Source organism: Charadrius vociferus, unplaced genomic scaffold (genome assembly GCF_000708025.1).
Source record: "Charadrius vociferus isolate BGI_N301 unplaced genomic scaffold, ASM70802v2 scaffold355, whole genome shotgun sequence".
In the NCBI taxonomy this organism is placed as follows: Eukaryota; Metazoa; Chordata; class Aves; order Charadriiformes; family Charadriidae; genus Charadrius; species Charadrius vociferus.
Genome location: NW_009648451.1, coordinates 278,879 through 295,765, shown reverse-complemented (window position 1 = coordinate 295,765; position 16,887 = coordinate 278,879). Strand labels below are relative to the sequence as shown.

Here is a 16,887-nt window from a genome sequence, read left to right as displayed (position 1 = left end):
CCCCTCCGTGCCGTGTGTGTGGGTGGCTTTGCTTACTCCTCCCCTTGGCGGGACAGGAGCGCAGCGCTGCAGGGCGGCTGCTCAAGCCTCCTCTCTTCTCTTCCCCTTAGGATCTAGTGCCCAGGAGGGAGGGACGCAAAGGATTTTGGCCATGGCCCCAAGGAAGAGGAGCGGTCGGGGGATCTCCTTCATCTTCTGCTGCTTTCGCAGCAGCGACCACCCTGAGATCACGTACCGGCTGCGCAATGACAGCAGCTTTGCCCTGCAGACCATGGAGCCCGCGCTGCCCATGCCGCCGGTGGAGGAGCTGGACGTCATGTTCACCGAGCTGGTGGTAAGCAGGATGCTTTTTATTTTTCTTTCCCTCCCTCCCCCTTTTTTTTGTTTCTCTCTTTCTAGTCGCCCCAGGCTTGGTTTTGAGTTTTGAGGCAAGCTTTGGTGCGAAGGGAACATCAGGGGCTGCTGTTGGGAGTGGTTTTGCACTGAACCTTGAGCTCTGCTCCTCCCTGAAGTCCTGGCAGTTTGGGGTGATTTCTCTTTCTCGTTAGAAAGCCTCGATTTCGTAGAGCAAGGGTTGGGGGTTGGTCTGCCTTTCTCCACCTCCCAGGTGAGGCAAGGGTGTCCGAGCCAGTAAAGCAGGTTGTCCCCCATAGGTGCAAAGTGACTGTACTTACTGGGCACTCTGCTTCACAGAAATCCTCAGGTGTGGGCTAAATTGAGAGAGGGGTCAGGGTGTTGTTTCTTTATCCCTTGGTACCAAAACTCTGAAAAACATGGATCAAAAAAAAAAAATTGACAGCCAAAAAAGGCTTTAATTTCCTCTAAGTGAAAACATTTTGGTGTGGTTTGTTGGATGGACCCAGAGTGTTTCACCTGGAGTTGATTCAGTGAAATGGGGTTTCTCTATGGCACTTTGATATGTAGACGGAGCTGGGAGTTGTGACACTGGTCGGTCACACCTCATGGTGTAGCACGTCCTGTTAGATGCCAGGCAGCATGGTTTTCATGAACCATGCCACTTGATAGAGGAGAGCTCTAGGTTGTATTATGAGAGCCGGTTTTGCCCAGATGTCCTTCTCCATGGGGCCGGATAAGAAGGCAGACTGGGACACCCAACATGGCAAGGCAGGGATGACACGTCCCTGCAGCAGGATTCTTCTTGCAGCCGTCCTGTAAAACACTGCCAGTCAGGTTTGTTTTTTTCAGGTGGAGCGACTGCCTCTGTTCCACGTTTTTCTCCACTGATAACTTGGCCAAATCAGATTTTCCTGGGGAAATTCTTTCCCATGGAAAACTCTCCCTGTGCCCCAGCCAAAGGTGGTGTAAGGCCTTGTTGTGCTCCGGCTCAGCATCGCCAGCCAGGCTGAAGGAGGCATCTATGGAGGCTCACACGCTGGACCCCCACCAAGCCTGTAGCACCTTGTCTCAGCCCAGGATTTTCAAAGCATCTCCCCCAAATTCACCCAGATGCTTCGTGCAGAGGCTGTGCCGCAGGGAACCGCTGTGTGTGCAGCGAGGCAGGAGCCCAGAGGTGCTCACAGGGACCAGCTGGACCCAGGGCATGCCCTGGTGTAGCCCTTCTGCTCTCCATCCCTTGCTCCACGCTGCCAAGATTTTGTCAAGGGAGAGGGAAAAGCTGTTCGGAGGCACCTGCTGCTCCAGGGCACACCGGCTGGTTCCCTGGGGACTGAAGTCATGTAGGCAGGGGGGACAGTGGGTGCCCACCGTGCTCCCATGCAAGCAGCTGCAATCCTCTGGCTCCTCAAAAAACCCATGAGGCAGATCTCGACCCAAGTCAGTGCCGAGTGGGAGGGAGGGGGAAGCTGAGCTCTGCCCCGTGCGTGCAAGAGGGCAGATCCCCATTCAGGGGAGTGAAGTTGCAAATCCCCCCCACCTCCTCCATTACAACAGCTCCTTCTTGCTCTCAGTAACCTGTTGGTGTTGGGTATTAAATTTCAGCATTAGTTAAATGGTTTGGAAAGTGTCCCACTGTTTCTGTATAACCCACTGTGTAACGTTTGGAAGAGAGACAGAGAAAGCACTCAGAAGCACTGGGCTGATTTTTACGCCTGTGGGAGCCCGATGCCACCCGGCCTGTCATGCTCAACTGTCTGGGGCAGGATGGCTTGTGCCTGCTCTGTGGGACCAGGGCTTCCTCCAGAGTCCTCGGTTGTCTCGGTCCATTGGGTTGAGGGAAGTCAAACGGGTTGGAGGGGTTCTGGAGGCTTTGCCAGCTCGGGTTGGTCCTTGGCCAACTCTTCTCTTGCCACTTAATAGTGAGTTTTCTGCCCCATTTGTTCCCTTCAGGGACTCAGAGTGGCAGGGGTGGAATATTTCAAGCCGGGGACGGGCGATATCTTTGGGGATGTTGCAGCAGTGAGTTTGATCAGCAGGATGGACAGTCCTCCCACAGAGACCGACGATCCTGCTGCATACATCAAAGGGCAAAACCTCTTTCTTTTTGGAGCTATCCCACAAAATATTCTCTGGGCTTGGGTGTTTTTAAGTGTGCGGGTTTGTCTGAGTCAGGAAACATCCACAGCGTGAGAAATCAGTGACTGTCCCGCACCAGAGGCCGAGGACGAGGGCCTGAGCTGCAGAGGGACTTGGAGCAGCTGACTCCAAGGTCAGCTAAAGGCTCGATCTCCTCTCCTAGTGTGTCTTTCATGGCCTGCTGTGTGTTATATGGACACTTCAGATTTTAATTAGAATAGTGAAAGAGACTAGTTAAGTAGTTAGGGTGTTATTTTGTGGCTGTGCAAGTGTTTCTCAGGAGAAACAACAGGGAAACAGAGGATGATTTTTTTTTTGTCTGGGCACAAACAGGAGCAATCAGCCACAAACAGGAGCAATCAGCCTGTAAGAAATGCCCCATGTCCGTCCTGGGCTGCAGGGACGATGCGCCCTGTCCCAGCCAGTGGTACGCAGCAGGCAGGAGCTTTTTCCTGGCTCAGGGCAGATGCAGATGTTGTTGCTGTGGTCAATGACTGATCACTGCTTCCTCCCGGAGGGACCTTTTCCCTTTACCTTCCTTTCCCCCCCGGCCTGGGCTGAATGGGTTTTCATCAGGGTATTGTTGGGATGTCGCTCAAGTGGGCACCGGCCCGTCTGAAAGGCTTTTCTTTGTGCGCTGTCCTGCCGGGGCTCTGGCCAGGCTCAGCCACCCAGGGAGGAGCAGGTGCTGGTAGGGAGGCGCAGACAAAAGTGGGATATTTCAGGAAGATTTACTAATTTGCAGCTCCCTTGGCTGGGACAAGGCTTTGCAATTTTGCGCAGCTCTCCTTGCATCGACATCGATGCATCCCAGCAGCTCGGGTCGGCGGTGTTTGCTTCCCGGGACTTGTGCAGCAGTGTGATACCTGCCAAGCAACATCCATCGGATTTAAGGATTTTCAGAAGCCATCAGTCTTCCCATAGGACATGATCAGGAGGATCGCTGTGCTGTGGGGCTGCTCAGCCCTGGCGAGGGGGAATATCTGGGGCTGCAGGAGCTGCCTGCGAACCAAGAGAACAAAGCTGTGCCATCTGCCACAGCTTCTTTCAAGAGGCTCCTGCATATCCAGGCTAACAATACGGCGTTTCTTCAAAGGCTGAAATCTTGCTTGCACGCCCAGAGAAAGCACTCGCAAAGCTCCACATAATGGTGCCATATGGTAGATCTTGCCATAACAATCCTCTCTATTTTCTGCCAGCAACTAGACTTTCCACCAGATGGGTAAATGACTGATGTCCTTTATATCTGCTTAACACTCCTTGTCACTCTGAGGTTTGTAATGAAATGCTCTGTGTGTGGTGGTGTGCATCAGCCCCACGGGACGTGCGCCGGGCGGGGGGTGGAGGCACGGGGGGATTGAATGGCTTGGTCTGCAGAGGGCAGCGGGAGCCCCGGCATGACCCCTCGCTGGCTCTTCTCCTGGTGGAGCAGGTTGCAGCGGTGTCTCAATCCTAGCAGTACGAGAGTGATGCTCCGGCGGCTCCTCAGACCACCTGGATCCTCGAAGGAGCTGCCCGCTCCGGCAGGGCTTTGCTTGCCCCTGGAGCATGAGGTGCTGCCTCTCCCTGGCCCCAAACCTCACTCCCAGCCTGTGTCCCTGCCAGTGGAGGGATGGGCTCAGAGGAGATGCTGCCCCAGCCACCTCTCAAGGCTTGTTCTCCCAAATACCTGGGCTTTGAGGAAATTCAAATGAGTTACCGGTACCCATGTGGCTTCTCAGACTTTTCACCTCCAACTCATCATTAGCAATGCGGACGAAACTAGAGCAGCCTCCATCTAGCCCTGCATCCCGCATGTGATGTGCAGCAGCCCATTTTTAGCCTGTGAAACCAGAGCAGGTAACCTTCCCTGAGTCCCTCTGCCCAGACTCCAGCAGCCAGTGGGTCTGGGGAGGTGACACCAGGAGGCAAGTGGCTGGTGGCTGTGCCACCTGGGCTCAGGACGGGTGCAGGCTCTTGCCCGCTGATGTTGCACGGTGTTAGTGACTGCCTTCACTGGGATCTGCTGGAGGGGAGATCGTCACACATGGTCTCCAAAGTGCTGGGCTTTATGCCTTCCCCTCCCGTGACGTGGAAGGCTGCTCCATCCCTCCCTGCTGCTTTATGAAGTAGTGGAAACTCGGGAGCCTGGGGAACAAAAAAAAAAAAATAGTCTCTGGCAGCTTACAAGATTTATCACAGCATTTGTTTTTGCTGTACTTGGGGCAACTAATGCATTTCATCAGAGCCGTTCTTTGGATGATATCTGTTAGGAGATAGTATCCGCCGTCACAGAGATTAATGCTGTGTCGCCTTTGAAATGCTTCGTGGTGGGCGATCGGTCTGTGGCTCACGATGTGGGGTGCTTGGGTAAGATGCTCCATGTGTAACTGTCCCGCAAAGCTGTGCCTTCCCACCCTCTCGGCGTGCCAGGATGGTGGCTGTTTTATATGCTGCTTGAACGGGGAGTGGAGGGCAACCCCAATGCGAGGAGAAGGCAGTGGTGGAGTCAGTGTGAGTGCTGTTACGTCTTATTAGCAACGCCGGGTTGGGAACTCATTGCTAGTGATATCCAGTTTTACTTAGGAACTTAAGTAATGTGCGTTTCCCCGGGTTTCTAATCCAATAAGGAAAAAGTATGAGGTTTTGGGCCTTGCAAAACAACACGGCTTTTAAGTAACAGCTGAGGGATCAGCTGCAAAGCTAAGCTTTGCATTTCATGCTTGCAGGTCAGCTGTCATTTTTTTTCTGCCTGGTCTTTGCAGCATTAAGGACTTCAGGATTCTGGGAACCACTGAACAATGACCGAAGCCATTTTCCCCAATATCTGCAAAGAAAAGCATGCAGTTGGTATCCAGAAAAAATATGATTGCAACAGCCCTTGTGTCCTGGGCAAAACACCCCTTTCTGCAGAGTCTATCCAGGGCCAGACAGGCAGCACGGGGCTCCTGACTCCATCCCCCCACCATCTCCCAAGACCGAGCTCCCTTGAGCTTATGAATTGCTTTTAAGGAAGAAAACTAAGTCATTAGGTAACGTCTGCTTCTAAATTCACTCTGCAGGGAGCTGCGTGGACACCTTTACCGGGCTGCCCAGGTCCTGCTTGTTAGATGCGAACAGCATGGACCTGCCACGCTCTCATCTCAGTACGCCGCTCACAGCGCTTGTTTTTGTCACCTCGTGGCGTTACACCCTCACAGATAATCTCATAAACGTATGTTTTGATAGGTAAGCGTCTGATATAGAAGTCGCACACCTACATGGCAAGAAAATCAGGATTTTCTGCCTACACGTGTTCCATGGACCTGAATGAAGTAATCTACTGAGGAACGCTATATTTCAGCTGAAGCATTCGTGTAATTGCAGTATCTGTTACAGCTACAAACTAGCGTGGGGGCTTGCCCAGAAACCGTGCTTTTCCTGACCCATAATTTTACAAAGGAGCCATGTTATAGCACAATGTAAACCCCAGCTGACGGCAGAGAGCACATAAGAAACTCCTTTGTTTCCGAGACAAGTACAGCTGAAGTGGAAAAATTATATGGTCTACCTGCTAAATGCTTGCCACTTTGCACTTCATAAAAGAGGAGGCCACATCCCTGGGAGATGCCTGAGCAGCTCATTCGGTAACGCCTCGGTGACCTTAATTGGGGCATTTAGGTTTTTGGCTTGCCGGCTCCAAGTGTTTCTGGCACAGGTCACCACGGAGGGTATCGGCCTTATTGGATGGGGCATCTGCTGCAGCAGTGGTCTTCTGCTTCCTGATTGCTCAGTGGTTGGGTGGTGTTGCTGAGGTTACCGGCAGGATTGAGGAGCACATGGGTTGTGCTTTACAGCAGCAGCCTTTCCTGCTGGGAATAGCCCGTGCCTGCTTTGTATCCTTTTGCAGATGTGAATGAAAGCTGTTCGTACTGCTGTAGTATCTGTTGCCGGCAGAGTGTGGGCGTTCCTTGGCGTGCAAGCATCGCTGAGGGAGGCTTTCTGCAGCCCCATGGGCAGGATCCTGCGTGAGCACCCAGTGGTCTTAAATCCCATTGACTCCAGTGTTCACATCAATACTGTTATTCATGGCGATCGGCTTCCCTTCCCCAACAACACCTAACATCTGTAAGCCCATCTGGTGCCTGCTTGTGCTAAGCATCTTGCTGAATGTCAAACCTTCATCAGAATTTGACTCCTCGCAGGGTGACTCTCTGCTTTGTACCTGCTCAAGTTCTTAAAAATCACCTTAGGATGCCAGGTGTGACCACAGCCAGAGTTGCGAGGAAATGAGGAGCACTTGTCCCAGCCAAGCCATGGGTATGCAAGGAGCCTGTTTCCGTCTTATGTTGCCCTTCAGCATCAGGCTGTAGCTGGCTCCTGCTTCCCTCGGCCACATCCTTTGGGTGCCATTTACAGGGTGGTAGATCTTTCAGGAATCTTTCAGGATCAAGTTGGCGTGGGCCTTTGCAGCCACTAATTCCCATCCAACCCCATTTTGAGGTCCTTCGCAGGGTGTTGTCTGGGGAAACCTTGGAGGGGTTTAGCCCGAGGCCAACCATGCACAGCTTTCTTAAGTGAGCATCCCTATCGGGCAGGGGACATCTGAAGCCACACGTGACCTGTTGGCTTGCCTTCCAACTTTAGTAGCTCTCAGAGATGCCAGCAGCAGAGGTGGTATCTAAAAACAGATCGAAAAGGGAGCTGCTTCTCTGGGTCCATAGATGGATGGGAAATCCACATCCAAAACCTCCTCTTATTTATTTACCAGCTGTGCTTTGTTATGGTACAAGGTGCACCCACCAAAGTACAGTCATGCCCAGCTGTGCTTGACTTGAATTTAATCAATTTTAGCGATCACAGTAATAAATAATGAGCCAATACTTATTATTTTTTTGGTTTTGGGGTGTATGTACTATTGTGTGGAAGAAGCGCACTGGTGATCCACCTGCAGGGCTTTTCGGTCTGAGAGTGCTCTTCAGCGTAGTGATCTTCTGTGTAGATCAATAACTCAGGCTATAAAAGTACGCTGTGTTTAATTAAAATGGGAGAAGGGTTTTCCAGATAATGCCAGTGAAAAGGTCATAGAAGGCCAAGCTCAATAAATAAAAAAAAAATATTTATGTGCTTATAAACATACATTACAACAGAAAAAAAGATTGAGACACCGAAGTAGATACTTCTCTCTTAAAATACGTTAGTATCAGAATATGAACACCTTTAAAAACTTTAGCCTATTAAAATAATGAATTAAATGAAACAATATTAAAGCAGTACATGCTATCTCTCTCTGTTTGAACTGACGGGAACGTGAACCAGCTGCAGCTAGGATTTATTAAGGAGATAAATCAGCTATTGATGGCCATAATCTTTCCTGCAGAAGAAGAAAGGGATACATATTTTATTTACATCTGTCCAATGCGTTCAGGTCAGCAACTGAAAGCTGCAGAGCAGTGTGGATTGGGGTCTTCCCTCTTCCAGTCTGAGACTAAGAATTCAGTGTGGGAGGAGGTTTACTAGGCGTAAGGACTTTGAAGTGCTTACACAATTATTCCTTGTTGCTGCTACTCATTCCCTTGCCGTAAGCAATTTCCTTTATTCAAAAAATTCATTACATGATAAAGGCAAAATTAATAAAGATCTTCTATCTGTTATGCTTATTCATTAAGAAGTATGAATAGCTGAGGTTTGATCATGTTCTGTAATTCCAGCTGCAGGTTGTCATGGGTAAATTAAAAATATACAGTGATAACATTAGCTGAGGTCGGTTTGTCTGAGGGGTTGTTTTGAAGTTCTCAGGGTACTATGTCTGAAAAGATGTGTGCTAGGGAGGAGGTATTTTTATTACAAATACTAAAAATAAACGACTTCATTCACTACCTTCCTATTAAAAAAAAAAACCACCCAAACAAAACCCTATGATAAATTTGCATACGTTGAGAATTGTAGTGGCCTAAATAAATGTCACAGACAGAGGAGCTCCTCCTGCGGTGCCGGATGCGTTTCAAGGTGGTGGTTGTTTGCTCTGTAACAGCTGCTGATTAATAAATCTGTTTCTTTAGGAAAATAGCTTAAAAGGAAAATAACAAGCTAATTAAGATCGATTCTGAGGTGGAGGTTTATTGGGCAGCGGTGCAGATCACGGCGTGGGCAGGCAGCTGCCCAGGTGGCCATGCAGGCAGTGCTGTCGCCCAGCGGAAGAAGATTAGATGAAGTACAGGGAGAAAAATGCTGATTGCCGTTTCCCTTGACACCGCAGCGTTCTGGGATAAGTCAAACTGATGAACTTGGAGAAGAATGCCTGGAAGAGAGTGAAAAAGTGATATGACCCCTGAGAAAGGAAGCTGAGGCAGCCTTCAACTGGCCTTTTTTATTGGTTTTTTTTTTTCATTCCCATGCTGTACCAGTTAATGCCAAAAGTTGCCAAAAAGTTCCCGCTTGTTTCTTTCTTTCTATTTTTTCATTTTTTTTCCTTTTTTTTCCGAGCAGACTTGGATCTCATGCTTTAGTTGAGGATGTAGGAGGTCTTGCCTTTACGTGCTCTAGTCTCACTTACAGAAGTTTCTAAACTCAGTGCGTGCATCCATCAGGAGTAAATTCACTTGTTCTTTATTATGTTGGTCATGTATTGATCCGGCGATGTCTTTCTGTATATATATATGTGTGTGTGTGTGTTTCCACACATATGTATGTATATATAAACCTAGAACAGGCCAGCAAATTTTAATTATTTTTTATTTCAATTGTGGCAATGGATGACCTCCTTATTTTCCCCCATCTCCTCCATGTATTACGGTTACATGATTTATCAGCCAGAAAGGTGCAGTACACTTAAAAGTTTTTCATCTTTTTTCTTACAACCTCTGAAGATATTTTGGGGCTGCAGACCCCTGTACAGGGAATTGTCCCTTACTGGATCTTTATTCCCCAGCTACTTCTTGCAGAATGTTTGGTGGCCCATGGGACCTGTGGGATGTAGGAGAAGAACCAGTGATGGTCGTGCTGGGGTGTTGCAGCCATGGGTGGGCAGCGCTCAGGCTCGCCTAGCTGTTCCTGGAGGTCGTTTCTGAAGTCAAGAGATTTGCAGCATCCTGCTGGCTTCCTGCCATTGGCCTCCATTAAAGCCTGTGGCTCTCAGCCTGTGGAAGATGCTCACTAAAGCATCCACCATGGCATGGGTGAAGTGGCAGGGACAGGAGCTTGAATCAAGGACCACGCTGTGAGTCTGGGGCTGGATTTGACACCCTTTCTGTTGGGAGATCCAGCATTTCTTCCAGTGTCAGTGCCTCGCTTTTCTGCTTGACCTAGCTTTGCCTTGAGGAGGTGGTTGGAGACTACGGTGGCTGCAAATCAGAGGAGGTTGTAGAGTCTCCCTCCTTGGAGATATTCAGAAGCCATCTGGACATGGTCCTGGGCAATGGATCTAGGTGGGCTTGCTTGTTCAGAGAATTGGACCAGAGGACCTCCAGTGGCCTGGGCTTCTCATACCACCCAACTGCCAGCTTGGGGAGGTACAGATCATGGGAACATCCCCCCTGAGCCCCGCTGTGTGTCCTCCAAGGGAAAGGCATAGATCGCTTGATAAAAACTTTTTTTGGCCCACGGGATCATGCTCACAACATGCTGAGCTGCGCCACATGTTTCTAAGATAGCTTTAGGAGAACAGTGTGGGATCACCTTCACTGGAGCTTGTGCCATGCTTAGAGAGAGGTGGAGGTTTGCTTGGCTTGAGCAGAGAGCTGTCAGCAAAGCAAGCCACACAGAAGTATTTTACCTCCTAGAAATAGCAAATACACGCTGAGAATCAAATCTCCCCTATGAGTTTCTTAAAAAATCATATTCAAATGAAGATTTAATGTGGAAACATGTTTCCTGATCTAAGGGTGAATAGTTTAACTGTACGGGATAAGAGTAGCGTATCTCTTTCCAGTAAAAACACTCTGGGCAGAGACTTCCTTTTGGTAGCAAAATGAGGCTGTTATTTTACGTGCCTTTGACCCGATTCCAAAAAAATATTTAAAATAGCTTAGTTGGCAGATCCTACCACGGGAGGCAACCAGGTGGAAGGGGCAGAGCTGTGAGAGGGGAGGCTGAAGTGAGGAGTGAGCGCTGTGGGGGTGATGGACACCGACCTGCCGGTTATCTTCTCACTCTTCAACAGCCACCAACATCGAATGCTGTAGCGGGAGTGCATGGCTTGCAAATGGCCTATAAAATTAATTGCCAGTTAGAATCACCTAATTATCAAGCTCGTGTTTATTAATTGAAGGCACATATGGGTTAGAGGTTGTGCACAGCTTCTCTGCCAGGCTACGACTCCGCCGTGCCATTGCTAAAGGCTTTGTCAGGTCTGCGTTTGTACGGTGGTCTGTGAGCCCCCCGAAAATGGCTGGTGTTCCTGTCCTCTCTTGATCTTTTTGCAGTTTGAAGGGCAGTTTCTGAGCAGCCTGCTTGGGGCCAAGGAGTACTGAGATAGCCATCAGTGACCATAAGCGAAGGGCTGGAGTTGGGTGCAGGACTCCCCATACGCATAAAAGCAGCAAAGACGTGACTCTTCATGGTTAAGGCACTGTTACACCTCAGAATAACAGTCATTACTCTCTGTTTGATTGTGGGGATTTTCATATTCACTGGGTGCCACATAGTATTTATTTAAACACCTCTCCCAAGCATCCTGCAAGATATCGTTAGGTAGGTGTCGCTGAGTGATGCAGGGCTGCGATGACTGAACGTGTTAGAGCCGGGGCACAACGAAACGTGCTGTGTGGGGCTCAGAAGCATTTCTGTACCTTTTTTGGATGTGTTTGCACATTGTCAAGTACCAGCACCTAATATGTTCTTCTCCTTTATCCCTTCTTGCTCGCGCATAGGCTTCAGCTCAGTTTAGATTTTTTCCCTTGCTTAATAAATCTTCACGATTGCACAAGTTGTATTTTTAGGGTATGGGTATTTTGAAAGTTTTAATAAATATTTTGCTAAGGACCTAAGTACAGATGTGCCTGGCTGGTGCTTTCGTGCCTGAATCCCAGATTTACGTGGCAGGGAAGTGGGGTGACAGTGGAGGCACTTTCCTGCGCTCACTCAAACCCTCAACACAGAGGTAAATATTCATCAGCAGACCCTTGTCCTCTCCCACGCACCCAGATATACTTTTCCAATGAGCTGAATTTCAGCCAGGTCCCTGTGTAAGGTGTCATCGTGTTGGCCACCTTTAGACAGGCAGAATTGGGGCTGAACCAGAGCTTGGGTGTCTGACCGGCTGTCTGAGGAGACCACATCGAATGCAGTTTCAGTTTTGAGGCATGGAAGGGTGATGAGACTTACCCAACGCTGGGGAGGAGATTGGTTGCTGGATATGAATCCCTGACCTCCCAAATTGTAAGGACATGGGGATGTTTAAAAGCGGCGCTCGTTGAAAGAATCCCTAAGCCAGGTTATCCTCCGAGGTGCAGGAGGTGGAGAGGTGTCTCAGATTGGGCTCAGGCTTTCTCCATTTTTTTCCAAGTCTCTGTTGCAGCAGCATGTTTGTTTCTGTTGTAAGGGTGTTTAGCGAGTCTGCTTCCAGAGCTCCACCACGTCAGCTTTGTGCAGCACGGTGGTTTGAAGAGTCAGTCGATATGGGGGGAAAAAGTCAAGGAAGAGGCAAAGCTCTTCCATGCGTACGTAATGGAAAAAGCTCCGTGACACCTTTCCTTTCGAGGAGTAATTTCATCAGGAAGTGAAATTAATACCTGAAGTGGATGTATAAGCCTCTCTGAGATGTTCAGGACTGCCAGCATCCCTCCGTCGCTGCCTGTTGCGCTGGAGGGCCCTTGGGTTTAGGTTACAAGATAGCTGAAGAAGGCTCCCTTGCTTGGCTACTGGGTGCAATATGAGCTTTAATTAGATCAGTTGAATTTCTTCATGGCATCTGGGCTTGCTGATGCGGGGACCCATCTTTCCCTGTAGGCATCTTGTTCAGCTTTTGCCACATGTGGCTTTTACCTTTGATTGGGGTACCAGGGGCTACCAGCTTTAGTTGATAAGTGTTATTATTCAGACAGGGAATCTTTAATGGATCTCCGTGTGGGATTTTTTTGTTTGTTTTTTTTTTTCTTTTTTTAGTTGCTGGAATTAAGTGTGTAATTTTTAAAGGGGATCCTCTTAATTAAATCCACTGGCTGGGTGCGATAAGTTGGCTGGAGGCCATGGCAAGGCTCTCCTGTGACCTCCTACAGCATCTCCAGTGCTCCCACCACTGCACCAACACCCCTCCAGCATGAGGATTGTCATCAGTGGTGGTGATTTCAAGAGACAGCTGTGGTTGTAAGATCAATGTTGACTTTAGCAACGAGCCTCCCAGCCCTGCCTGAATGTTTTATTTAGTTCTCTGATAAAAGCTTTGACCTACATCTAGCACCAGGAAGCAGTGAGGCTTTGATAATACTCGGGCATCCCGGTGGAGGGCATGCTGCTAACCAAGCCACCACATCGAAAATGGATGTGTCCTTTAAAATAACATCAGATAAACCAATAAAGGTTTCGGTCAGTAAACAGCTTTATCTCTGCCAGGTAATACGTAGTCCAGTTTTGAGGGGGAGGATGTACCTCTTTATGGACTGTAGATATTAGGAAAAGCGCTTTCTATTTTTAGTTATAGGAAAACAAACCAAAAGCCAAAAAAAGCCCCCAGTTTTTGGTGATACGATCGTGTCGGCGGTGGAAATGGGTTGGGCAACTCGGGGTGCTCGGTGGTGAAGCAGTTATCTGGGGTGGTAAAGAAGAAAGGTTCTATTTCGGTTTTCTTTGCTGTACGTATCTTAGATGTGGTCTGTCATCTGGAGCTCTCAATCCTCTGTTCGAGGCTGTCTTGCAGACAGCTGTAACAGCCTCATGGATGTCCTTTCTAAAACGCTTGCTGTCTTTAAAAGCAATGAAGGCAATGTCTGGGAGAAATGAAGCAGGGAATTTTGCAGCCCTGTCCTCCCGGCAGCAGACTGTAGCCCAAGAGTCAGGGGGAGGTCAGCAACAGCAGGATGAAAATTAGCATCATTGCCCTGACAAATCGATAGTCACGGGGCGATGCTGCAGGACCACTGCTGCGCTGTGGCCCCACATTGATTTACACCACTTATCTGGGGGGTTGTGTCCATGCCATCACCCATTTGTGTACTCATGTTGCACGTCTGATTTTTTTTTCCCCTTTTCCAGGATGAACTTGACCTTACGGATAAGCACAGAGAGGCCATGTTCGCGCTGCCGGCGGAGAAGAAGTGGCAGATCTACTGCAGCAAGAAGAAAGTAAGAGACCCGTCTGTGCTGTGGTTGGGGGCTGAGCCCTTTCCCTCCCGTGCAGGGTGGGGAGATGTGGAGAGGGACACAGCTCTCTTGGGGTGCCAAGTGGTATTTGGAGTGTCACAGAAACACATCTGTTCCCCAGGGTGACCCTGGGGAAGCAAGGTTCTCAGTCTCCAAAATGTGGAGCCCTTCCTCCTGAGCCCATTCAGGTGTCCTCCACCCCATGCTCATCCCTGACAGCACAAGCAGGGCCACATGGAGCTCCGTGGCCACTGAGGTTGGCATTGTGGTGTCGAGGGGCTGCTCCAGTCACCATCTCTCATGGCCCCGCTCTTCTCTGCTGAAGTCTGGAGGCCTGATTAGTCTGCCCGAAAGCCTCCCACTCCCCTGGGTTTCCAGTTTGCTGCCACCAAACAGGCTTGGGTACCATTTTTGTCCTCCCACCAGCTTTTCCCGGAGGACCGCACAACTGGAAAGCGGTGCGGGGCAGGCCGTGCCCCTGGAGCGCAGCCCACAACGGATTTGGCCCAGCAGTGCAGAGCTTGCTTTTAGGGTGAAGCTGTGTCACCCGTGGGGCGATGAAGGGCTCTAGGCTCATGGGTACAACTGAGGTACTGCTGATAAGAGACGAATGTTGATGCGAGCCACTGATCTCTCTGCCGAGCTCCCGGGGTGACATGTCCGCTCTGAGCCCTCGCCCGCTGTGTTTCTTAAGCTGAAAACATGGGCTGATGTCTTCCCAATGCTGAGATACGCTGGTATCTGAGCTTGGTTGCATCACCCTTTAGATAGATGTCAAGAATTGAGGTTGGTTTGTATCTCTGCTGGTAAATCAATGCCTGGGTGGCCAAAGCCCGTGGTGCCTGCGGGCAGGTTCACACTTGCGGTGTGCAGCGATGCTGGTGCTGGCTCTCACGGTCTGTCTGGGATGGAGCAGACTGCCTCGCCACCTTTCTCCTTTGGTTTGTTTGCTTTGGGCGTGGGGTACCTCAGGCTGGTGGCCTGAATCGCTCTTTTTTTCCCCAGTAACTGAATATTTTTGCCCCGGTATGTTGGCACAGGAGTTACCCCCAGCTATCTGTACTGAGACTCATTTTCCCTCCCAGCCTTGGCCAAAGCAGAAATCCTGCAGGACATAAAACCGTGGGGAGAAATGGGGCAAAAATCCTCAATCTCACAAGCAGATTGAAGGACACCAAAGCCTGAGGGGAAAATGCCCCCAGTCGGGGGCATGGACCTGTTGGATGAGGTCCAGAGGAGGGCAACAAAAATGATCAGAGGGATGGAGCACCTCTCCTATGAGGACAGGCTGAGAGAGTTGGGGTTATTCAGTCTGGAGAAGAGAAGGCTCCAGGGAGACCTTATTGTGGCCTTTCAGTACTTAAAGGTGGCTTATAAGAAAGATGGGGACAGACTTTTTAGTAGGGCCTGTAGTGATAGAACAAGGAGTAATGGTTTTAAACTAAAAGAGGGTAGATTTAGATTAGATATAAAAAAGAAATTTTTTACAAGGAGGTGTGGTGAAACACTGGAACAGGTTGCCCAGAGAGGTGGTAGATGCCCCATCCTTGGAAACAGTGAAGGTCAGGCTGGACGGGGCTCTGAACAACCTGATTTAGTTGAAGATGTCCCTGCCCATGGCAGGGAGGGTGGACTAGATGACCTTTAAAGGTCTCTTCCAACCCAAAACATTCTAGGATTCCCAAATTTGCTGCTGTGTCCCCTAATCTTGCTGCAGAAGTTGGCTCGGCAGTGCTGGTGGTCGCCTGGCCCTGCTGGAAGGGCGCTAACTGCCATTAATGCCTCTTTTCTCCTGCTGTAGCAATGGCACCAGATTTTCTAGCTGCGTTTTAGGCCAAGAGCAGGCTTACCTTGCTCATGTAGGATTAAGTTTTAAGCCTCTCATAAATACCCCTGAAATCCCTGTATTATTGTTAGATAGAGGCCTGCCATGCCCGAGATTTAAATCGTAGGGGAGAAGAGATGTTAACAAATTACAGGCACTGGTCTGAATCAACAAGAAAATGGGCAGGGGATGCTCGCGCGTCACTGCCTGTCGGATAAGCGGAGCTGTGCTCGGGTGCATCTGGATAAGGGGAGACAACAGAGACTTAAATCAAGCAAAGCTGTGTAATTATTGTGAGTGGAGATTACGTGCTATCTAATCTCCCTGGAAAGGGTTTAGATGGGACTGATGGTGCCCCTTTCCCATTCCAGCACCTCCTTGCACTCACAGTTTTTTAAAAACTGTGCTGAGAAACTCCCTGCTCCCAGGGGATGTTGAAGGAAGGAGCCACAGAAGCGCCCTGTGGCATCCTCAGAGGTCCTCGAAGCAGGTGCCCATCCAAGGCTGGATCCTGGCTGCTCTTCTGCTCTGGTCCTCATTCCTCCAGTTGCTCTCAGCTGCTCCTTCCCCACTTGTGATGCTGTCTCTGTGAGCACCTGTGCCACTGCTTGCTCTGAAGGAGATGTGGTGGTGGCTTGTTTGCAGGGGAGACAAATCCTTTTATCCTGCTCTTTAATTAAAAAAGAGCAAGACTGTATCAATGGAGGCTCCGGCAGTGGAGGAAACATGGACTGGAGAACGTCTCTGTGCATGGCAGGCTTTAGGCAGTCGTGCTTCTATGCAATGAGGACTGACGTGCAGCAGAAACATCGGTGCCTATCCCAGCGGCTTGTGGTAAATCTTACTCATGTACCTTTCTGGTTTTATGAGGGTAAACCACCTACATGGTAGCCTGGCATCAAGGAGGGGGCTTCTCCAGTCCAGCCGTGAGAGTAAGGGCTGGGTTTTGGCTGGTGCCGTGGAGTTGGAGACAGCAGGGGATCTATGTCCCTGCCTTGGCCGCAGGCTGGGCGGCAGTGATTTGGGAAGTCCAAGGATACATCCAAATCCTTTGGTCTGCCTGTGTTTAATAGCAAGTAGCCGCTTGAGATGCTGGTAACACCCAGTTTCGTCTGGTGGGTCCCAGGGGACTGGCAAAGGCGGACATCAGTCAGAGGCAGCTGCCTGACTTAGCAAGGACCCAAAATTGTCCCCTGAGCAGTTTTTGCTCTTTCTCCTATTGCCAATTTTGGCTCCTGTTGGAAACAGACTGTTAAGAGTCAGGTGACTTTGGTCAGACTTTAAGTCTGAAAGCCCCAGTTTAGGGCATTCCT

The 16,887-nt window shown here is 49.7% G+C and overlaps 1 protein-coding gene across 1 annotated transcript in view; it reads left to right on the top strand.

The window, feature by feature from the left end:
• DAAM1 (dishevelled associated activator of morphogenesis 1) overlaps positions 1-16,887 on the top strand; it is a 76,846-nt gene that overhangs the window by 19,458 nt on the left and 40,501 nt on the right. Inside the window, 2 exon segments of the mRNA XM_009885587.1 lie at positions 111-334; positions 13,642-13,731. Coding sequence (XP_009883889.1) covers positions 152-334; positions 13,642-13,731 — 273 coding nt within the window. The 5' untranslated portion in view covers positions 111-151.